General features: G+C 43.5%; 1 protein-coding gene across 1 annotated transcript in view; it reads right to left on the bottom strand.

Annotated features, from left to right (window-relative positions):
• The window catches only part of CDK14 (cyclin dependent kinase 14), a 2,636,151-nt gene that overhangs the window by 1,755,784 nt on the left and 855,282 nt on the right, over positions 1-25,085 (bottom strand). The window contains exon 4 of the mRNA XM_078663634.1: positions 6,349-6,443. Coding sequence (XP_078519760.1) covers positions 6,349-6,443 — 95 coding nt within the window. The remainder of the gene's footprint in view (positions 1-6,348; positions 6,444-25,085) is intronic.

Here is a 25,085-nt window from a genome sequence, read left to right as displayed (position 1 = left end):
CTCACTGGCTGGTAGAATTGCACTGGTAAAAATGATTGTATTGCCCAAATTCCTTTATTTGTTTGCAAACATACCTATTCCACTGACACAGCATTTCTTCATCTGTTTGCGCTCACATTTGCTGACATTGGTGTGGGCTGGGAATCAAGCTAGGATTTCATGGGCACTGTTAACGCTACCACTGAGACAGGGAGGCATTGGCGCTCCAGACATGCAGTTATACGCTCTGTGCACACAGGTCCAATATCTCCACTTCTGGGCCTATCCAACACCTTATCAACCTCACGTGGCGGTGGAGCAAGACATGGTGGCTCCGCTATCCTTGAGTGTAGCCTTGTACCGTAAAACCCCCAGGCCAACACGAGACATCGACTCTGCCAGCATGCTTCGCTGGACATAGCGTGAGCTGCAAAGGCGAGCTGCCCTACCCATGTTGTACGCGCCTGCGATTCCCCTTAGACATAACCCCATGCTCCCGTGCCTGGAAGAGGGAGGAGGTGATGTCTCTCTCGCTGGATCCACACTGCGCACGTTTGCAGATATCTATCCAGATGGCAAGTTTCTGGATCTGCAGCCTGCGGAAGAGGACCAGCCATTGTCTTTTAGAGACAAGTTCACATACCATAAACTCAAATCTGCATGCAAAGCAATGTGGGATCAGTTCCCTGAGGAGCCACCACATTTACAAGTGCCAAAAACATATTAGCGAGGGCATCCCGGAAGAAACTTGTATCGCGCCTATACAATTTCATGCAAGAGCAATCCCCTATTGTGGTGCCTAGGTCTATGCAGTTGTGGAACGAAGACCTAGTGTCGCCCCTAATGGATGAGCAGTGGTCATTCTGTTGTAGACAACTGTTGGAACTTTCCCCAAATTACAAACTTTGTCTAATACACTTTAAGTTCCTTCATAGGTTCTATCGCACCCCACTAGCACTCCATCGCATGGGGATTAGAGAAGATGACAAGTGCTGGAAATGTGGGGAGGAAGGTGCTTCATTTCTGCATGTGGCTTGGAATTGCCCGACTCTGTTTGATTATTGGTCAGAAGTCTTTGTTGCCATCAATCAAATTCTAAATAGAGCAGACGCTCCTTCACCGCTCCTGGGTCTCCTAGGGTGGGTGGCAAACACTAAGCCCAAGAGTCGGAAACTGCACGCTCTACTGTTATTGTATGCTAAAAACACAGGTGGCTATGAAATGGGGTCGTAGAGCTCGGCCTAAGTTTAAAGAGTGGCTGTCGGATGTACACAACTAAATGAATATTGGGATCTGATGCCAACGGCCTCTAGGCCGAGGGATATTTGGGAGCCGTTTTTGCAATGGTCGCGTAACAGAGCGGAGTCCCCCATAGCGGAGCCTGTCAGTCCGACAGCGTGAGCCCTGAACGGTGTGCTGAGATCGCCCTCTGCTTGTGTATTTACTCCTATACTGACTTTATAACACAATAGCAATGTGATTAGTGGTATTAAATCTAAGAATATTATACTGCTCGTTCCAGCCTAACGTGGATACTAAATGTGTTGAACACTCACCTGTATCTGCATGTTGAGATATACAATTTGCTCATTAGAAAGTGAACTGACACTGCATCATATGTTTCTTTATCCTAATTTTATACAAGAACGCTTAATTATCATATTTGTCTCATGACTGTGCTGACGCTAGCCTACTTTGTTAGTTGTTGTTTAACAGAAAAACTTATCCTACCGAAATGTACAGCAGCAATGTCAATAACGACTGGTTTTATAAGACACAAATATGTCATTGTAACATATACAAGCTGTATTCTACTATGCAATCTTCAATAAATACATTTAAAAAAAGGGTATCCAGGTGCTGTGGTCTCGCTGGCCTCACTCTAAAAGCCTGGCCTTGAGTTCTCTTCTGAAGTCTGCGAGTGAGGGTTACATTAACAAGTGGAGGGGTAGATTGTTCTAGGAATTGGCGGTGAGGTAGGAGAAGAAACTACCTTCACTGTAGCTTCGGCGAATGTGGGGAATGTGTGCAAGTGTGAAGGAGGCAAAGCACAGTTGACTAGTGGGCAGGTGGAAGTTCAAACCGTGGTTAAATTATGCATGACCCAGGTCGTGGAGGGCCCTGTAGGTGTGTGTCAGCATCTTGAACTGGCATTTCTTCTGGACCGGGAGCCAGTGCAGGTTCCTAAGGTGGGGGGTGAGGATGAGCCTGGCCCCTGCTTTCTGTATAGTCTGGAGTCTCTTGGGAAGTTGGGTGGTGGTTCCAGTGTAGAGTGCAGTTTCTTAGTCCTGCTGGCTTGCTTGACAGTTTTCTCGGTCTTAATGGAAATCCATCTAAAGATTCTCCGGAGCATGCTGAGGGTGTGGAGGCAGGTGAAGTAGACTGTGTTAAACTGGTGCTTCACAGTGAGTTTGCTGTCCAGGAACATGCTGAGGTTGTGGGCTTGTTCAGTTGGAGCTGGTGTGGTTCCGAGCTTGGGGGGCCACCAAGCGTCACCCACGGTGAGGTGTTTTGCCTAAAAATCAGCACTTCCGTCTTGTCCATGTTGATCTTCAGGCAGTTGGTCCTCATCCAGTCGGCGATGCTAATCATTGCAGTGCAGAAGTTTTTTCTGGTCGTGGCGGGGTCTTTCGAGAGAGAGAGAGGGGGAGTTGGGTGTCGTCTGCATAGGATATGATTTTGAGACACCTGCCGATGTCGGCCAGGTGTGTCATGTAGATGTTGAATAGGGTCGCACTGAGAGAAGAGCCTTGTTGTGCACCACAGATGATGCTCTTGGGCTCAGAGGTGATCGGCGGAAGGTGGATTCTCTGGGTGAGTCCTGTGATGCAATCTATTTGAGAGAGTCTCCCTAGAAGCTGCAAGGTGGAGCCTTCCATTGAGGATATGGTGGGATACAGTGTCAAACACCGTTGAGAGGTCAAGGAGGATCAGGGCCTCTGTTACACCTTGGTCGAGGAGGGTTCTGATGTCAGTTGCAGCAATCAGGGAGATCTCGGTTCTGTGGTTGGCACGGAAGCCGTACTGGGTGGCATCAAGTAGATTGTTTCTTACTATGTGTTCAGTGGGCTGGTGGTTGATGGCCTTCCCGAGGGCTCTGGCGGGGAATGGGAACAGCAAAATGAGGCAGTAGTTTTTGAGTGCAGTGGCGTCGGCAGAGGGTTTGTTCAGGAGGGGTCTAACCTCTTCGTGTTTCCATGCATCAGGGAAGTAGAGGGAGTACACTGCTGTTTTCTTTGTGTCTGAGGTTGAAGGTGTGGTGTGGCAGTGGTCCAGAGGTGCTCCTGAGTGGATGGAGGTCATGGTGGCTGTGGTGTCCTGTATGGTAAGTAGGTCCCATGTGGTGAGGTGGATGGCTGTGGGTTCTGTCCTTTTGTGTGAAGAGGTTGTCAATCTCTGTGGGTTAGTGGTCGAGGCTGCTTTAGATGGCAGATATCTTGTTTTGGAATTAATCTGCAAGTGTTTCACAGAGTTCTTGGGAAGGGCGAACCATGTTCTCGGTGGCTAAAGGGCAGGTGAACTCTCAGACAATACATAAGTATTCCTTGGTGTGGTTGGTGTTTGCCTCGATGCAGTCTGTCAGGACTTCTCTTTTTGTGTCCTTGAGGCATTGGTGGTATTTGTTGAGAGCTGACTTGAAAGTGGTGTGGCCTGTGGGGGTTTCTGTTGGGGCACCTTTGTCTTTCCTGTCGCTTGCATTCACGTTTGACGTTCTGGAGCTCTGGTGTGTACCAGCTGGCATGCTTTGTGGATCTGATAGTATTGGCAGATTTCATGGGGGCGACTGTCAGCGCAGTTGGAGATCCAGACAGAGACATTCTAGACGGCCGTTTGCAGGAAGGTTGTGGTATTGGGCCTGGTGGTGTTGAGGGTACCCCTCGATTGGGTCTCTGTCACTTTGTTCCAGCTGCAGTGGGAGGCACTCTGGGGCTTAGTTGTGGTGCCTGGGGAACCTGCTTTGAAAAAGTGAAAGATGGCATGTTTGGTCCAGATGAATACAGTGACATGGCTGTACTAGACTCTGTTGCTGGCTGTGAAGATCAGATCAAACATGTGTCCTGTGCTGTGGGGAAGACCTAGTGACCAGCTGGGTGAGGAAGATGTTCCTCTTGCTTTCCAAGCGGTTGGTGGAGTTGGCGAATTTTGGGTCGTCAAGGTGAAAGTTGAGGTCGCTGTGGAAGATGTAGTGCTGTTCAATGGCCAGAGGCGTGATGAATTTGGCGATGATGTTGCAGAAGTGGTGGCGAGGTCCTGGAGGTCTGTATGTGAGAGTGCCTCTGAAGGTCATCTTGGCATCGGCATGAAGGTGGAAGCTGAGATGTTCGATGATTGCAATGCCTCCTCCGTGTTTGTTGGTGCAAATCCAGTGTATGATCTTGTATCCTGCGGGCGTTGTGATGGTGATTTTGGCGTTTGAGGAGCGGTTGAGCCAAGGGTGGTGATTGCGTACCAGGCTTTGGTGGTGTGTTTGCAGAGGGACTGGGCTTTGAGGACGATGCCCTGTAGTAGTACCAGTGTGCTCATGGTTGGCGGGGGGCCTGCGGAGCATGTGAAGTGGCAGCATGCGAAGGGTCCTTCTGTTGATCTCGGAGAAGTGACGCAACAGTAGTTGTTGTGGTGGTTGGGGTCCAGGGCTCGAAGCTTGGCGGTGGAGTATTGATGGGTGGTTGAAGGACCAGAGTTTCTGGCACTGGGCACGGACAAGGTGCGGATGGGCGCAGATTGGCTTGCCCTTGCTGGTGGTGTGGCCGTGCTGCAGCCTCCATTGAGTAGGTCCGGTGAGGAGTATTGGGTGGGCTGCGGGAAGCGTCAATTGGCACGAAGCAGGCAGCAAGGCTCACTGAACACAATAGGCACTGACTAATAACAGAAAGCAAATTGATATAAGCATGACTAGAAAAGAAATTAAATAGATGTGAGAGAAGGGCTAAGGAAACATAAGGGGCACCGTTGGAGGGTGGCAGTCAGGGAATCTGTGGAGAAGGTGGTTACTGGGCGGTGCCGACAAATATAGTGGCATTGGAGATCACTAGCTCACACCCGCCCCTGAGCAAATTGACATATTGAACATTTATTTGAGTAGGAAGAAAATTTTATTTTGAGTATTTTTACTTATGAACCTGGGATAGGGCAGCCAAGCAATAATATGAGGCCCTCATGCAGAGCTACACAACCGCAGCAGGGGTATGCTGAAGTTTGTTGGGAAGAATGGGAGCCAGTTAAGAATTATTTATAGCCAGTGTTACTGAGTACCTGTATTTCTTTAGTTGGAGAGGAAGTTTAAGAGCGCTTCTCAGCAAAGTTGCAGTACTTGTAATGGGAGAGTACCAGCAATTCTTGAGTAGCAAAAAAGGAACACTAGGGTGGTGAATATGTAAACTTCTATATTTCCTTCGAAAGCACTGTTTATAATAAACATACTGATGGCACGATGTGTGTTTTTCCAGGTAGCGGAGACTGGAGAATACTTTTGTACTGCGATGGATGTGTAAATCTGTTACAGCTCACAAATTAACACTCAGTAGAATTTGTAGAACCCTGCTTCTTTAAAACTAATGAGTCAGGACTCTGTTTTAGACTTGGACTGAATTACCTGGCAATAAAAGAATGGAAGGCTGAAAGGTAAATAATACACATTTCGGCATCCTGTACTCCAAATCACAAAATGTCCCTTAATGGCACAAGGGCTACAAACAAATGGCAAGATGAGGAGAGGTAGGGAGGAGGGGTGGGGCGGAGGGAATGCAGCAGTCCTCTAGATCACTGCTTCCTCTGAACGTCCCACAGACATTCAAAAAGTGTAGGACCCTTTACGACAGCTTCTATTTTGTGAACTGATATCACCCCCTTCAGGGTGTCATTATTTAAGCAAAAGTTTACAACAGTAACTGTGGTTGCAAACCATTACTGCAGTCAAGTATGAATCACTAAGAAGACGTGACATCCAATTCGCACTACCTTTTCCTCAGAATTCATGAGTTACAAAGTTTGCACTGTGACATTTACCAGTCAAAAATTCGTATTTTGTGATTGGACAGCCTGTAATTTTGTAAATCGCCGGCTTTGGGGGGGACACAAAATCTATTTTCAATTATGATATCAGAACAAAGATGTCTTATTCCAATCATTTCTTTCTGTCCGTTCAATGATCTCGTGTAACTTGAAGTGATAGAAGCCAGAAAGAAATGTCCTAAAACATCAAGTTTTTATACCCAAACAAAGATGCGGTATTAGAAAATGATCCTTCCTAAAAGTCTTATGGAATTGTACTTTGAAAAGAAAAGAGGTACAGTTCATTCTCATATTAACATTTAGATCACAATTCAGAATTTAATTAAACATGAATTACTTTGCCTGTGAGGAACTTACTTGCTTTTCCCTTTATATACTGTGGCATAGGATCCTTCCCCTAGTTTTTCCAGTTTTTCATACGAGTCTGCTTTTCCAAATTTGGGACTTGTTGGCTGAAAAATTACAAAGAGAATAATTATGTCTACAAAGATACAATGAAATGTGTGACCTACAAAATAAATCTATGTGGCTATGTTTGTATTTGTATGAGTGGATATTACTTTGTCTTAACAACAAAAATGCAAAAACAGACCTTTTTAAGTGGCTCTTCAAATATTGGTTATTATGTGCCACATCATAGAGTAGTTGAGCTCCTAGTTCCTGCCCAAAGTGTAAAGCCTTTTGTTTACATAGACAACTGTTTGTGGCACACATCATGTAATCTGTAACTGAGTTTGATCAAGTCATATTACGGCTATTTGCTGAACAACTGTATTTGATTGCAAGCACTATATGAATGCCAAATCACAATACCAACAATAAAATCCATGCAGTCAGCACAACACAATATGCAAATATGCGAAATAAAATACTGTAAACCAATAGTACTGGTTCCAAATCACAACTACACAGTTACATCTTATCTCAGGTCATAAGGTACAAGATGAAAAATTAGACAAATGCTTTAGAAGATAAAAAAAAAATTTCAAGTACAGTGTAAAAATAATATTTTATACTGAAATAAATAAATTGGTATATTTTATCAGATGACTAGTGAAAAAATGTTGTTACATTAATTTTCTTCCAATCAAGGATAAGATGACATTCTAATGTTTTGTTTTCAGTCCTCTGCATTGTACCTTTAAGAAAAAAGACAAAACGTACATTGTTGCCTGACTAAAATAATTCGTCCCCAACAGTTAACCCTGTCAACCCACCCAACCCATTGCATTAAACATCCCCCCATAGTTTATACTCTGCGTTTCTTCCCAGCAGATGTAGTACTGCACATTTTCTAACCTCCAAGTCTAGTTGAGACTCATAATCACTACTACTCCTCAGATATATCTTTAGGCTAATATCTTAACAACTCACAATCTTTGAGGACAATTAATTTTCTTATTATCACAACCCATCCAAATCACTATGGGCTTTCCATTTTCTCAAAATAGTCTGCCCTGTTTTGAGTACTATAAAAGTTACTTTAACCTGGCAGGGACTTGACGCTCCAGCATCAGCACGGGAACTGTGGCCTACATTGACTGAAAATGAGTTGCACAGCCATTAATATATGGGAGATTGTCTTAGGTAATGCATCAAACAGTATGTGTCCAAGGGACAGCATAGTAAAACCAACTCAGAGCCTTTGATCAGAATCAACATCATGGCCAGCAAAAAATATGGATTTAGGCCCAGATCTCTGTACTGGGGTGAATGTAAGACATTGTTCTGCATTCTGTCCATCAATTGTTCTTTTTGCATTAGTTACATATAATGAAATTGTTTTAGAATCTTTACATTTCTGATAAGAAAGAAACTACACTTTGTTATGCTCATTGGCAAGATTTTTCCAAAAATGAAATTAGATGAGCTCCAGGTATGGATTAACTCAAACGTTAGTTTATCATTTCCCAAAACAGGTTTTCACTGGGGCATGTCAACAATTCATGGTAAAGAGGCCCTTACTCATCTGCCCAGCCACGCATTAGGGGTTAGTGAGGTGCTGCTGCCCTGTCCATTGGTTGACGTCTCTTAGACCTTTGATAACTTAGATCATTATTTGCTCTGGAAGAGGTTTTGAGGATGAAGGATACAAGATCTCAGCACTCTGCACTAGGCATCACGTACCTCACTGAGAAGGAATCGCAAAGCAGCACAGCAGGCATGTTGGTAGCCAGGCAGGAGCATAGAGTGAGGTAGAGAGGTAGAGTTACCACTCTCCACCATAGAGTGAAGTCGGGCAGGGAAATGCAGGTCAGTAGTCTAGTTGACTGGTCCTGATTAACCTGCACCCTTAAATGAAGACCGGCCAGTGGGCGCGCAGCGGGTGCTCCACTTGCGCACCGAAGGCACGCCAAAGTCAAGCTTGTCTGCGCCCGACTGGACCCAGAAGGCAGGAACCCTGCACAAACTTCAAAAATCGCATACTTTGGTATGGATTTACATAGCCTTAACAAATCCAGAGAAATCAGTTGTGATAACGGCTGTGATTTTACGAGCGAGCCAGCCTTAGATAAGTTCTGTCATCATTGTAAACTAGAGTGGAAAACACCTCCTAAGCCAGGGTCAAGCAAGACGAAGCTGCAGGCATGGAAGCTAGGGTTGATCAACTGTCGCTCTCGGCCTAAACATAAAATAGAAATCGGTTTACTGTTAGAGGAAACCACCCTAGATGCCCTGTTTATTACAGAAATCTGGCTTACAGATTTCTCCTCCCTTGTTATAGTAATTGCCCTGCCACCAGGGTACACAATATTCAGACTGGACCGGATTTGGCAGGTGGATTGGCCATTCTGATAAAAAAAACTAGTACAAATGTACCACCGAGGCCTCCCCTATCAAAGGGTATGAATGCCTCCAATTTTCAATTTCCTTATCCCCACGTACTCCTTCTCTGGGCTCTTAATTTATAGACCCCCAGGCCCTTATGGAGAGTTCCTAGAGAGATTACTCGACTCCCTTGCCAGCATACTATTAAAGAAATGCAACACCACCATAATAGGAGACCTAAATCTACACATGGAGGTTCAGAACCTCCCCAGCATCAAAAGTATGCTGCTAGACCTCGAGGGTCTCTAACTCGCCCAGTTGATAACGACTGCATACACTCCAAGGGACACTTATTGGATTTGGTAATCTCTAATGACCCCAACATGAAAGTCGCACCTTCAATACCGGTCCCCTGGTCAGACCACCGCTTCATTACTTTCAACTTAGGAAAGAAAGAAAGAAAGAGAGCACCGTGGGGCCCCCCAAAGCGGAGACAAAGAAAAGGTGCTGAGCTAAGTTTAACACAGAGGCGTGGGCGAACATCCTAGCAGAAACAACTACACCTAAAACTGAGACACCAGTAACAGATGGGAAACCTGGATTAACCAATCTCTGGACAAAGTAGCCTGAAAGTTAGCTCTAAACCGAAACCCAAACCCAACTGCTAGTGTTAAAGAAAAACTATGAAAACAAATCGAAAGGAACTAGAGAAATAACTATGACCCACTACTTAAAACCTTGTATACGTCAGCCATCAGAAGCTACCACAACAGTATCAAAGAAACGCAGGTTAAGTTCTTTGAGGAGAAAATCAGCTTGGCCCAGAACTCCCGAAGGAACTGTTTGCGGTAGTCAAGGCTTTAACCACTCCAGCCCAGGATCCCCACCCAACAGAGACCTCGGAGTTGAGGTGCAATGACTGAGCCACCTTCTTCCTATCTAAAGTAAAGAACATATATAGCTCCTTCAGGACAAGCGGGCAATTTACCTCAAGGTGGGAAAAGGATCAGGAGGGAGTTCCCCCTTAAAAACCATCACCAATCTCCCACTAGTGGAAGCAAAAAGAAGTAGAATCATTGATGGGTAAAGTTAAGTCGGGTTCGCCTCTAGACCCTGCCCCACCGCACATCCTCAAAACAGTCCCACCTGCCATCCTTCCTCCCCTAATTAAGGTCATGAAACCAGTCTCTGGAGATGAGCATGGTCCCAGCGTCATGGAAGCACGCTATAATTAACCCCTGCTAAAAAAAAGCCAACTCAGATCCAGCACAACTAGGGAATTACTGTCCCATTTCCTTGCTGCTGTTTGTGGGCAAGCTATTGGAAAAGCACATCAACAAATTATTGTCTAAGTTCCTGGAAACAAACCACTGCCTCCAATCACGCAGATGGGTTTCCAGGTGCAACACAGCATGGAGTCTGCTCTGTTGACGGTGGTGGAGGAACTCAGAACATCGTTAGACCAGGGAAGATAAGTGCATTAGTCCTCTTGGACCTGAGTGCTGCCTTCGATACTGTGGACCACAACACTCTGCGAAGCAGACTCTCGGTCATCTGGGTACAAGGTACCATGCTACAGTGGCTGGCCTCATTTTTGGAGGGGAGAACATTCCAAGTATTGGAAAACACCACCCTCTCTACAACTGTGTCATTAACGTGTGGGGTGGCACAGGGTTCCTCATTGAGATCCACACTGTTTAATGTGTATATGAAGCCACTATCTAGGATAGCCAAAGAGTTCGATATCTCCATGCCGTCCTACGCTGACGATACTCAGCTGGTGATCTTCTTAGACCCGAATAACCAATGGGGGCTCTGAGAGGTTATCACCCTGCATGGAAAAAGTCATGGAGTGGATGACCAACAGTTGCTTAAAACTGAACGGTGACAAAACGGAGTTAATGATCCTCTGGAACAAGACAATTCCCAGGCCATCCATAAGCTGGCCTGAATGCATGGGCAGCCCACCCATGCCTAAAGAATCAATTATGAACCTGGATTTTTGGCTAGAGAAGGATCTCTCTATGACAACACAAGCCAAGAAAGTTGCGGACACCTACTTCAGACTACTTGGAAGTCTTCGACAACTCCTAGAGCGGATCCCAATACAGCTCAGGAAGACGGTAGTCCAATCCTTGGTCACTTCACGTCTGGACTAAGGAAACTTGTTATTCCTAGGGGCGCCAAAATATGTGACTTACAGACTTCAGGTGATCCAGAATGTGGCAGCAACGTTGCTTTGCAATGTGTCAGCTTGGGAGTCGGCAAAAAAGCACCTCAAAGGGCTACATTGGATCCCAGTGGAGACCAGAGTCAAATTTAAGGCACTGCTCTTAACGCACAGAGTTCTCTATAACACGGGCCCTAGGAAAATCAGAAATCTGGTGTCCCTCTAAATCCCAAATAGGAATCTGAAATCAACCTCGGAGGGACTCCTAAAAGCAACAAGTGTCAGGAAGGCGAGGTGAGGCAGTAGAGCCTTCTCCCACCTGGCCCCCAAACGCTGTAACTCTCTACCACAGGAATATCGGACCCTGGACAAAGAATTGGAGTTTCGGAAAGCAATCAAAACCTGGCTGTTTAAGCAATACCTCTAATCTCTGTCCAGCCTCAACCTACACCCTGTCTCTTAGCGCTGGGAAGCCCTAGGGCAGCTATGCGCTGTACACGTTACAAATAATAATAATAATAGCCTTTACTTCATATATTGTCTAGTATTAAAGCTTGTGTGCATGTACCAAAATGTGCCTCAGTTTCTTTGAATCCAAGAATTCCTTCTCTTCTGGTAATTTGGTATGACGGTGCATTAGCCACCACTGTGTGGTTTTAATTTCAACAAAGCAGCTGCCTCATTAACACATTGTCTTCTTATTCTTTATGTTTTTAATTAGCTGTAGAAAGTTAACTAAAACTCCATACTCAAAGGTTTACTCTGATTTTATATAACTTGAAAGGTGCATTTAAGAGCACTAGCTGTAGTTACTAGTCCTGCATTTTCGGTACATTCATTTCAAATACAGATTAAAAACAATATGTAAATGATCTTTAGAGGTTTTTTATGCTTGGGTGCCTTTTAGAAATATTTATGTATTGTTAAATTCTCTTCTCAAGGCAAACAACATTATTTTGAGAATTACAATGAGCCATATGCAAATTCCTGAGCCACTAGAGCTTGTTAGGGCCATCACATAATGCTACGTATTTTAGTCTAGCCCCTCACATGATACTAAATGGAGTACACTGTGAAACAGTACAGAAAAAATGTTAGGATATAAGTGTGATTGCTGTATGGTCATTTGTTTGGTACTTGTTAAAGATGGTGATAAGTTCTATTTAAATAACATTATGTAACGCTCTAACAAATTCTCATTGGCATGTTTGAGTATTGTAATAATGTTCTCAAACTTATATGTGTTTAATAAAATATGATATGGTTCATACTTATTGTTTATACGTTTCAAATAAACATGAGTAGGATTAAACTGCATGATTCAGGGTGAGTTGTGTTACTTTCACATACATTACTTCTTAATATAAATGCCTACGTCAGTTTAACTTAATAAAAAGAAATGCATACAAGTTTTTGAACAGTTAAATATTAGCTCTTAGGAATCTTTCATATCAGGTTTTAATTGCATCTAATTTATATGCTTGATCACGAAGCTTTCTGTAATCAAAAGCAAAGAATAAATCATTTTTATTGCTGCCTTTCTCTGCTTTTATATCAGCTATATTTCTAACTGAGCTTATGATGATGTAATCGCTTTGAACTTGCCAAAAAGCAATGATACTGTGACTTTGGTATTAAAAGTTTGGAAACGTAATTTATCAGAATGAGAATTGAAACACAGAATGCACAATAAGAAGGACATCTGGTTTCTATTGAATTAAGCAGAGGCATAGAACCATTTTGATTGATTAAAACAACTGCAAAAAGACAAACTATGAAATAAATCCAATTGAATACCTAGTTAAACAGGAACGTTTCCCATTCCATACAAGCTGCAATACTAATTCAACATAAGACTAAAGTTTTGCCATTGACATAGTTTAGTTGTCCTAGTAGTAAAGTGCCAAACTAATAGCAATAGACAAAACAATTTCAAAATAATAAGTTAAATTGTAAAAGTGAAAATTATACAGTTCTAAAATAGTCTCAGTAATGGTAGAAATGCAAACTTAAATCATCCATAAATTTTCAGTAGCATCATTATCATGAATAATCAACAATGCTTTCATGTACAGATTCACCAATAACAAATGTCTTTCTTGCGTTTGTTCTGTAGTTCTGCATTGCTAGAATATTTTTAATGTATGTGGTGTTAGTGGAATGCAAATGTAACTGTAAAATCGCAGGAGCAAGTTAACAAACTCAATTCTGACCCAAGATAAGATATAACTCATATGCTATGTTTGTTACAGGGTCTCATGTTGTTTGACCACAGTTTTAATTAAAAAGTTGCGCTTCTTTATTTATGTTTCACTTAACGATGTGTTTGAAAAGGCTCATTATCCATTTATTCAGCATGTCTAGACAAGCAGAAAACAAAAATTCATTGCATTATAATTGCAATACATCTTGTCATTTTCTAATGTTAACTATAAGAATGTAAAAAAAAGTATTCCCTCACCCCACTGGGTCTCCATTTGCGAGTCAGTGGTCCTGACAAAGTTACAACTCGCTGGATTTTTTTAATTTTGGAACTCTGCTATGCCTGCGTCTCTGTAATTGAGTCTCACTTCCTGCAAGCTTTGATAAAATGGACTTGAGTGCTAATTACCAGTGTCCTCCTTTTAAAAAAACAATCAACTATTGCACAGCTGGTGCTAAATACCCTTTACTGTTTACACATGAACACATATGTGCATGTTTAGGCTGAGTAGCTGCACACACCTAGGTAGTGATGTGGTTTGTGTAGTGTAGGGTAGTGTTTAAGGGGTTAGGGTAGTGTCTGGGGTATCATGTAGGGTATGTGAGTGTAGGGACTGGACTGGGGGAAGGAGGAGGGTAGTGCAGGGGGTAGTGTTTTAGGGTAGTGTTGTGGTCTTTCTGTAGAGTAGTGTTTATGGGATTAGGGTAGTGTTGGGTGTGGCGTGCAGGGTAGTTTTTAAGTGTAGGGACTGGAATGGTGGAAGTGGGAGGGTTGTGCAGGGGGTGTTTTAGTGTTTAGAGTAGTGTTGTGTTTGTTGTGTAGTGTAGGGTGGTGTTTTAGGGTTTAGGGTAGTGTAGGGGGGTCGTGCAGGGTACAGTTTGCATGTAGGGACCGGATTGGGGGAAGGGGGATGGTTGTGCTGGGGGACGTGTTTGAAAGGTTAGGGTAGTGTTGTGGAGTATGTGTTATGTAGGGTAGTGTTAATTGATGTAGAAACTAGCGTAATGTTGGGGGGTTATTTAAATACAAATGCTTTGTAAAATTATGCGTGTAATTGGGATCCATTGAAAATAAATTTTATATGCATTTCAAAGCACTTGTGAAGTAATGCTATGCGTTATAAAAAATGTGTTGTAATGGTACTTGCGAACTAAAAACAACGTTGTGAACGTATGCGTTGTTTTAGTTTGCAAAGTATTGACATATATTCGCTGAAAAGCTGTCAGAACAACTGCTTGACCCATAAACCGATTGAGACGTTTTGAGTAACCTATGAATAAACGTGCACTGACTAACTTTAAAGAAACATGATAAATAAATGTACAAGAACCTAGTTACTGCATTGTAAAAACATGCAGATAATTGTAGAATAGTTAAAATCATATTCATTTGAATAAAGAAAGTTCATATTTTATTAACCAGCTTCAACGTGTTATTTCAGGGTGTATTAAAAAGTTATAAAGTGATGTACTCACGTTGTATGAAATTCCTAATCATTCCTATTGAAATAGTAATGTATGTAAAGAATTAATGAAATCGAACGTGATCTAGATATTTGTAAGCATGATGTTAAAGGATTTCATTCTGAGTTTTATCATTTGCAAATGTCAAATCGTCCACTAAGTGAGAAAAGAAAACTGATGTTGCATAGCCATATGTTTAGTGAAAATGTTCTGAAACCGTTAGATAATAATCTTCATATATATACTACTGTAAACCATTTAAACAATATTATTATTTTATGATTTGAAATAATTTTACAAGTTAGTACTTTGAAAATGAAGTAATGTGTCATAGTTACATGTGATGTTTGCAATCCAATAAATAACATATTCTGATTGGTTATAAACTAAAAGGACTTTTAGAATATTGAATGTACATTTCCATTACTTTATATTCTGCATATTTTAAATTAACTTTATAATAGGCCTGCATTTTTCCTACTTTGCTTTGTTTTAGACTCATGAGAAGTTTTCCTGAGCTTTCAATGTGTAACGATACTGTGTCTTATTGGAAGAATTCTCACTTACTTACAAGGACTATTGCAACAAAAATTGATACATTAGGAACATTTGCTATGGGAAACTGTCCTCTTGAACTCACCCATGTTCCTGTTGCTAAAGGATCATTGTTTGGAAGTTTACAAATACTGGATGATCTGACAACTACTGTGATCAGTAACAACACTTTATTTAATTTGTGTCTTCCTTTACGCCATATGACAATCATCTTATACGAACTGACCAATGGACAGAGTGGTCTGACACAATGAGGTGACCAAGGAGGTGTCACCCCAAACTGGAGGATTATATTTTACTTGACTTGATAGATGGAGGGTGTGCCTGACTTTCTGACATTGCTCTTTGATAATCCTGGACCGGTCTGTTGGAAACTATTGTGGACTCTACTTGCTCTTTCCCAGCTGGTATATATGTTGTGTGCGCCAAGACTGGACTCTCTCTTAATGGGACACTGCCCATGAGCTGTCATGGCTCATGTCCTTGCTGAACTTTTCCAAAGCTCCTTCTCAATTTATGGCAAGTCTAAACTAATTAGACTGTCCTGCACTCTTTGGATCTCAAACGTTTATTTATTATGTATTGCCCTTATGATCTCTTTGATGAATTTGCCTTTAACTAAACATGGACTCTGGCTTATCATGACTGGTCTCCTTAAGTTGATTGTGCATTCCAATTGATTTATTAATGACATGGAGAGATTAGCAGGAATAAACTTCTGATCATCAGGTCCTAATGTTATTGTTTTGTATTGCGTGGACACAAATATTGATTTTCATGATTTTAGTCCAGCTAAATTTCTTCAGAAGGTTTGGACTCCTAATTCTTCCAACCGCCCTCGCCGTTGCACCAACCCACTGACACGATATGACATACTGGCCCTACTATATTCCTACGAACCCGCTAACACTACCCACATTGCCACCCCCCATTTTCCCATCCCCACTATCCATTCTAACCCTCACAAGCCCCCCACTCAAAATATCAGAGGCACCGTTTCTAACAATTTGAAAACAGTCACCCTCACTCTGGACCCCTCCACCTCTCCCCTCAGCCCACGGCTCAAATGCACACTACTTAACTGCAGATCTGCCCCCAGACACGCACCTAACATAGCCAACCTCATTATCGCACACGACCTAGACCTTACCATACTCACCGAAACCTGGTTAACAGAATCCTCATCCCCCCTCATCGACATTCTATTTCCCCCTAACTATCACATCATCAGACTAGACAGGACCGGCAAGATAGGAGGTGGAATAGCATGTATTTATCACAGTAGCCTCTCAGTAACCAGAGCCATCTCCCCTACATTCTCCTCCTGTGAACACATCTGCCTCAACGTCAATAGCGAAGGCAATCCAGTATGCTCTCTACACATTATCTACCACCCACCAGGTGACAACCTCGCCTTCACTGAACACCTCATGGACATGATCACAACTAACATGGGTCGACAAATATTCCTTGGTGACTTCAACCTTTATTGGAATGATCACAACGACTCGATGGTTAATAGCCTAAAAAACTTCCTCAACACCTTAGACCTCACCCAAATCTGCACAGCCCCACTCACGACAAAGGCTCTGTCCTAGACCTCATTATTTCCAAAGGTGACCAAAGGTGACCCCACCCAACTAGACTCAATCCAACCTTGTGACTGGTCTGATCACCACATTATCACATTCTTCATCAATGAACTGGTGAAACTTCACCCAGCCCAATCCACCAAACCCAAGGTTTGGAAAAGAGACTTGAGGAATCTCAATCCCATCTCCTCACCATCCCCCAGCTACAACCTACTCGTACCCCCCCATTGGCAATGACGACGTCCAGGTGCTTACCGATCACTACCTCAACTCAATGACTACGATAATCAACGAAGTTGCCCCCCTTCAGCTAAAGAGAGTCTCCTCCAAAAGCTCAAAGCCATGGTATGACGGTATGCTTAACAAGGATAGACGAGACATGAGACTCGCAGAACGCAACTGGAGATCCACCCCATCAGCTATGCACCTCAATACTCTAAAGAAAAAAAGGAATGCTTACTTCAGGAAAATCAAACGAACAAAAGCAGACTTCTTTAGCCATCAACTAGACCAAGCAAAAAAACGACCAAAAAAGCTATTTGAACTAATCAAAACCCAATCCAAAGATGAACCACAGCGGGTGCATACCACAACCAGCACGCTATCATCCTGTGAAGAATTCTCTACCTTCTTCAACCTAAAAACAGCCAACATTAAGAAGGATCTCCTCTCGGATCTAAACCTATACTCCAACCCCATCAGCAAAACACCCATCAAACTAAACAACAATGCTACTTGGGCATCCTTTGATACATACACAGAAGAATCTATAGGCAAGATCCTAAGTACCCTGAAGCCCTCCAACCACCTCTCGGATCCTCTACCTGCAAACGCCGTAAAGGACTTTGGCCCATGGCTTCTCCCGCTCTGGACCAAAATCATTAATAGTTCTCTTCAACAAGGATCTATCCCAGACTCCCTCAAAGTGGGACAAGTATCACCCATACTAAAGAAACCCACAGCAGACCCTAGTGACCTCAATAACTATCGCCCCACCTCTAATATCCCTAAATTAGCCAAATTGCTAGAAAAATGTGTTCACCTCCAAATGACAAAACACATCAATCACTTAGACCTCCTTAACCAACACCAATCCGGCTTCCGTGCAGGCCACAGCACAGAATCAGCCATGACCCACATAATTGATGACGCATTCCAAATTCTAAACCAAAACAGCATCTGCCTCCTCATCCTACTTGACCTCTCATCCACATTCGATACTGTCAAACACGAGAACCTACTCGACCTGTTGAATACCAGAATGGGCATCTCTGGGACAGTACTCAAATGGTTCACCTCCTTCCTTCAGAACTGGATACAGAAAATCAAAACTAATAACACTATGTCTACACCTGTTCCAGTTACATTTGGCGTCCCGCAAGGTTCCTCCCTATCACGGACCCTGTTCAACCTAGTCATGGAGCCACTCACCGCACTGCTTCATGCCTCTAATGTGCAATTCCACATGTATGCGGATGATACCCAACTCTACCTCAAACTACAATCCCCTGAAGACCTCAAACTTCTCAACTCAACACTAAAGGACACACAAACATGGCTGGCAGAGAACCATCTCAAACATAATGCTCTAAAAACAGAATTCCTCCTAAAAGCACCCCCCTCCAAAATTCCCATCGCCCAGGACTGGCTGAAACACCTCACTGCATTCAACGTCCAACCTATCATTGTAGACTCTGCGAAATTCTTAGGTATCACCCTCGACTCCAATCTCAATATGCAACGACATATCAGCAATGCAACCAAGGGAGCTAATTTCCAAATCAATACCTTGAGAAAGCTGAAACCCTTCCTCCCAGCCAACGACTTTAGAACTGCAGTTCAAGTGCTAGTTATCCCTCGGATTGACTAAGGAAGTACCGCCCTCTGCGGCCTCCCGCTATCAACAACCGCACCTTTAATGCTGAAGCAAGGCTCATAACTGGCTCGAAAAAACGCTCACACATTTCTCCGGATTTAAAATCTCTGAATTGGCTACAGCTCGAAGCCAGAATACACTTGAAAATCGCATGCATTACTCACAAGGCCTTACATCACAGCTCGCCCAGCTACATTGCTCAGAAACCCACAATCTCAGGAGGCTCAAGAGCCACAAGAAGCACAAAAACTCTCCTTTTGAAACCACAAAGATTCCACAAGAAAAAAACGTACAAGCGTTCTTTCTCAGGGATGGCCCCCGGGATCTGGAAAGCCCTCCCACCAGAAACGAGACTCATCTCTCCCACTGCATCCTTCAAAAAAGAAGTCAAATATATCCTCATGGTTCAATTCACTTGATCATTAACTTTGCAATTACTGTTTGCCTGTTTTCTTCCCCGTTGTATTACAGTGCCTCAATCGACCACACAATCACATTCTACTACCTTGCATTGTGCGCTCCTTTGCACAAATGACCTTCTTGGGTTCTCCATTCATATGTATGTACAATTTGCCTTATTAGGTTTTTCTTTACTGTGTCTCCTCTCATGTGTATGTAAAGCACTCTGATATCTGTAAGGATCCTGTTCGCGCTATACAAAACTCTGAAAATAAATAAATAATCCTTTACTTTTATAGTCTAGTGTTGCGAGTCATATACATGAATTTAGTTAAAAATTGTGAATCTGTTATCCAATTCCTGATCCTCATTGGATATCCGAATGTTAGACCTCCTATCTCCAACCCCATAGTGGCACAATACAAGATCCATCAGAGGATCAAGTGAGTGTTAATTAGAGAAGTCATATGGAAGAGACAATAGTAAATAAGAGTAAATGTTGTTAACAAAAAGGATCCAGTATCCGCTGCAACACAAACCGCAAATGAATTGGTGGTCTAGACCAATACTGTGTGTGAGCTAAAATGTGCTAAAGGGAAACAGAAGTGAATTGAGCACTCGCATCCTTTTGTCTCATGCTTTTGGTATTACTACTCAACGATTTTAAATGATGGTGTGCAAACGGAGGAACATAATGTTTTCTCCTCTGCACCACTGGAATCATCCAACGATCGCATGGGAAAAGATTTTTTAAACTAAAAAGAAAATAACCCTTGTGTTGAAAATGTGCTCCGCCCATTTAATATGCTCAGAATCTTATGCTTATTTTGATCACCCAGTTTTGGACTTTTTACTTTGGATGAGTCACACTACATGTGTCTCACCCGTGGTAAGCTCACAGTAAATGGGTCGCACATGTTTACAGACAGCGTCTGCCTTTTAAGATAAGGCTGCTACAATGCAGTTAGGGTAAGTGACACTTTGCTTGCAACGTGTGGATGTGCGTGCACACGTGTGCGGGCTGCATGTGTGATACTGCCATCATGTGCAACCAGGTAACTGCACACAAGTAGCCTGGCACATAGGGGGCTCTGTAGGGTTAGATATTGACCTGGGTTAGGCCTTCTAATATTAGTAGGCAATCATAGTGAAAGTCCGCGTGATTGACTATTTTGTCTGTAGTGACACTTTATTATACACATGGGGGAAATAAGCCTAGAGTACTGTTTTGTTTCCCTTAGATTTGGGGGTCTATCCCATATCCCATATCCCATTATTAAAGGCCTATGAAGGGAAGATTCCACCAACAGGCCTGTATGGAGGCGAGTTATTCTCTCTTGATCCAACCTATGAATGGGACAGACTGGAAGGGGTAGTACTTAAAATACTTTTATCACTCCCACAAGGTACCATGGTCCAGGCTATAAGGATAGAGTTCTGCATGGTAGCTTGGAACATGGCGGCCATGATTGGTATGTTTTCCTTACTAGTAAAGTCCCTAGTGATGTGCACTGTGTGTGCCAGGGCTAGTCATGAAAAGGTGCGCGGAGAAGGGAACTCGGGCCTGCAGTGTAGGGCCTGCGCGCAGTTCGCTAAGTTAGCATGTTGTCCTGACAAGTGCAACCACTTGTCAGGCCTTAATTTTCCTTTTGCATACACATTGGGCACCCCTGTGGTAGGTCCCAGGTAACCCCTGGGCAGTGTGCAGTGTAGATAAAAGGCAGGACATATACTGAGGTGTGTGCTATGTCCTGACAGTGAAAAACACTCTATTTCGTTTTTCACTGGTGAAAGGCCATCCTGGTTATTGTGTTTTGGGAGCCTAGTTTCCTATAAGTTTATAATGGAGAGGTGAAGTTTAGTATGCAGGAACTCACAGTGTCGTAAAACATCTTTCTATGAAAGTAGTTTTGTCACTCTGTTTTCAGAAACCACTCTTTTAGAAAGTGACTGAGTTTTGTGCATTAAGCATAGTTGTGTGTGTCTGTTGAATGTGGATTGAATATGGATTGAATGTGGATTGAATGTCTGGAATCTGAGAGGTGAGAGGAGCTAGGGGAGGTCTTGACCCAAGGGAGGGGTTGAGATGGCACCAGGCTGACTTGCAGCTGGAGAGTAAGCAAGGAGAAGACCCAGGAGGTGAAGAGGATTGGATTGCTGCTATAAAACAATTGACCCGTCTCCTGCTGAGTGATTAAGGATCCAGAACCCCAGTATCAAAGGGAGAAAGGTGACGCTGGGAGGGAGACACCCAGAACTGATTTAAGCAGGAGTCAGGGACCTCTGAGCAAAATGAACTTCAAAGACATTTAGGGGTATAACTATGAGAGCTGAAAACCCTGAACGTTGGATTGGAACAGAAATTGATTGAGACAAAAGATTTTGACCCATTTCATGGTCAAGAGGAACCTCTGCTAAGGAAGGAACAACTGAAGAGACTGCTGGGGAAAGACCAATCCTTGCATTGTGATCTGGGGCTGGACTGCAGTTTGCTGTTTTAACCAAGGAAGAGACTGTTGGGACTGTGCTTGGTGCACAGGGTCCCACTGCTTGACAAAGACTGTGCATTGTGCTGTGTCTTGTTACCCCAAGGGCCCGAGGTGAGCTGGCTCCGTGTTTGGAAACACAGGAACATAAAAGTTTCTGGAAAAGTTTCAAGCGATGCGGTGGGCGCAAGTTGTGGCAGCTCGGGACCCTCAGAAGGTGTGCCCTGTGATTTTGGACACAAGGAAGAAAAGTGAGGCTCGGAAACTGCTGGGTGCGTTTCGTGGTGCACAGGAGGCGCGGGTGAAGAGCGCCCGGCTAACGTGTGCATCGAAGGTGAAGTGAGTTTTGGACGTGCTGGGTGCGTTTCGTGGTGCACCACAGGCATTAGTGAAGAGCGCCTGGTCAGCATGGGCACCAAAGCTGAAGTGAGATGCGCAGGGTGCGTGTTGTGATGCACTGGTGGCATTGGTGAGGAGCGCCTCATCAACATATGCATCGGAAGTGGCGTGAGTCTTGGACGCTCAGGGTGCGTGTTGGGGTGCACTGGAAGCGTTGGTGAAGAGCACCTTGTAATCGAGTGCACAGGAAGAGAAGTGAGGCTCAGACACGGTGAGCATGTCGTGGTGCGGCCAAAGGAGTTGGTGAAGAGCGCCTGGATATCGGGGCACAGAAGTTGGAGTAAGTCTCAGTGAGCGTGCACTCTGAGTAGACGTGGAGTCCCATCAGTGTTGTGTGTGTGGCTTCGTGTCAGAGGAGACCCGGAGGGTGCTGTGGTGAACGTGCACCCGGAGTAAAGTAATCTCAGGGCGTGGGGTACATGTGCCCTGCGGCCGCCTGAGACCTTCCTAAGAGTCGCAGCCCGGACTGGCAGCCCCGGAGGAGCTGAGCTGCCAGGCCGAGCCGCTGAGGCCCATTGAGAAAGTTCTGCACGGTAGACCCAGTTCGCTTAGGGAGGAGAGGAGAGTGGGGTTGCGCCCCCAGGTAACGTGTATCACCACCAGGGCTGGGTGCGGGCTCAGAGGGACACACTCTCGGCCCCTCAGTCCTTCTGACGACATGAGCCTTTGCTTCGGCTCAGATTGGGGCACGTACCGACAAAAGTAGTGGCAGTACGGGGGCCCGAGTAGGAAGCTGTACTTTGTCCTCGTTGATACGTGTGGGGGGGCAACTGTTATCGAAGAGGCTGATTGTCGTAATACACATTGCCCATATTGCTGCTAACGAACTTCCGGACTGTCTTATGACGCCTGACATTATTTCTGCATAACAAAGTACACAATTGTAGCACTACGCATTGCATTATTTCTCCATTACAAAGTACAGGATTGTAGCGGCCTGCATTGCATTATTTCTTCATTGCGAAGTACATGATTGTAGTTACGCATTTCATTATTCCTTAATTGCAAAGTACATGATTGTACTGGCCTGCATTGCATTATTTCTTCATTGCGAAGTACGTGATTGGGGTGTGACGCATTGCACTATTGCTTCATTGCGCAGTACATGATTGTAGAGATACGCATTGCATTATTTCTCCCATTGCAAGGTACCGGGGTGTATCGTTAAGCACTGTATTATTTCTCCTCTGCCCAGCTCAGAATGGTATCGTTAAGTAGTGCACTATTGTTTGTCCATTGCAACGTGTGTGATTCTAGCATTACGACCAGCATAGCTTTTTGAAAGCGGTGGTTGGGATTTGAAGCTACCAGCCAGCCGGAACGAATATTACTCTTTATTCTATGTTGGCTTTTGTATCATGTGGTCTGATCATATATCTTTTTATATAAAGTTTATACTTGCTTCATCAAACTTGTGTGGAGTCCATTTGTGGTGTCACCAGGGGGTTGCTGTGGGTGTGGTTGCACATACTGTATACTCATGCCTTGGAGATAGGCCTGGCTGCGCGCGCCAAGCTACTAAGGAGGTGAGCAGGGCTATCTCAAACGGTGTCCTTTCTTGGCTTAACGTTAAGCGAGGAGTCCCGGGTCTCGCATTTAGTGACAGTGGTGCGGACGGGGACTCTGGCTTCCAACAACCACCAACAAATTTAGAAAGTATTGTGAAGGGAGCTGTAGGAGTTACAGCAGCCCCCAGAATATAATGTTTGAAAACTGACCCTCCATTTGCAGGGTCAAGGAATCCATGACAAGCCAAGATTTTCACATATTTGTTTAAAGCAGTCCAAACGCTTAAGCTTTTGCTTTATATCTAGGAGTGCAGCACCCTCTATAGGCTTGCTCTATGGTTGCATTTTATATGGCCTGAAAGTGACATTTTCTAGAGGCTGTTTAATGTGGCCTGAAAGCTTATGAAAAGCATACAGACCTTATGTTAATTTTAAAACACTTTAATGATATAATAGTGTTGACTGGGATTACTAGTCAAGGTTGATATTCTTTACTGACAACATAAATTGCAAAAAAAGATTGCATTTCGCATGGTGATTAATGATTACTAAATTTAAATGATTGGGATTTTAACAAGTGGATTGTTTGTGTAATATGGTGAACCCTTGATGAAGCCACTATGCCTGTTTTATCTTAAGTGATACTGTGTTATCTGGCGTAGGTGGGTGATTTTGAGGGTCATGACCCTTTGTGGTAAAATATGATCTCATAACAATCGAATAATACAGATTTTGATCATGCTTTATGTGTATAATTGTAAATGAATGCATAATATTTAGTTCTGTGTATGTATGTAGTTTTTCTTTTTCTAAAGAAAAAGCATTGACTGAACAATCAATTATTACATACCAGCGAAGGGTGATTACTAGCCACACTACCTCCCCTAAGTAGGCCTTGGACTCCTCTGTTTTGCTACCCTGAGAGTCAAGCGCTACAACTGGGTGCTTGGTTCCCAGTATGGAGACATTGTGGAACTATTACTTGTGCAGGCCTCAAATCCTGCACAACTAATAACCCTATTTCTTACTCCTTGTATTCACAACAGTTTTGAGAGCCGCCTTTTTATCAATTAAAAAAATAATGTTGCGTGGTTAAACGTGTTGCCCTTGCGTTCATCACACAGTCCCAGTAAGACTCTGGAAAATGCTGTCAATCATTTAATCAATTAGCATTTGAAGAGTGCAGCACTGTTACCCCTAGGGGTTTCCGGGCACTGATATGCTGTGTCTCCATTGAAAAACTTGTGTGCTACAAAACTCAAAAATACAGTATTCATTTCGGTAACTGAACTTGAACAATTTAGCAAAACTGCTGACATTTCTTCCACTGCTTGTGCTAAGCACATCTTCTAAGACTGACATTTTAATGTATTGTATAGAAAAATACTTATTGAGCTGTTATTTGTTTCATGCCCATATTATCCTTAACGTCTTCAATCAAAAAATAAACAGCTGAAATAGTCTGCAATTAACTACAGGTTGTACTGATTTGATTTTCTCAATAAAAGTAAATTCAAAGTTAGAGGGAGGAACCTGGGGGGTGAGGGTGGGCTTGTGGGAAACACTGCAATGCTTTTGTTACAGGGGGCCTATATTGCAGCACTGTTGCAAAACCGGCCCCTTTTAACAATAACGGCCCCAATCCTTCCGGCCCACCAGGAAAACGCCCAGTGC

Source organism: Lissotriton helveticus, chromosome 10 (assembly GCF_964261635.1).
Source record: "Lissotriton helveticus chromosome 10, aLisHel1.1, whole genome shotgun sequence".
In the NCBI taxonomy this organism is placed as follows: Eukaryota; Metazoa; Chordata; class Amphibia; order Caudata; family Salamandridae; genus Lissotriton; species Lissotriton helveticus.
Note: the sequence above shows the minus strand (reverse complement) of the source record. Positions and strands in the feature narration are given on the sequence as shown.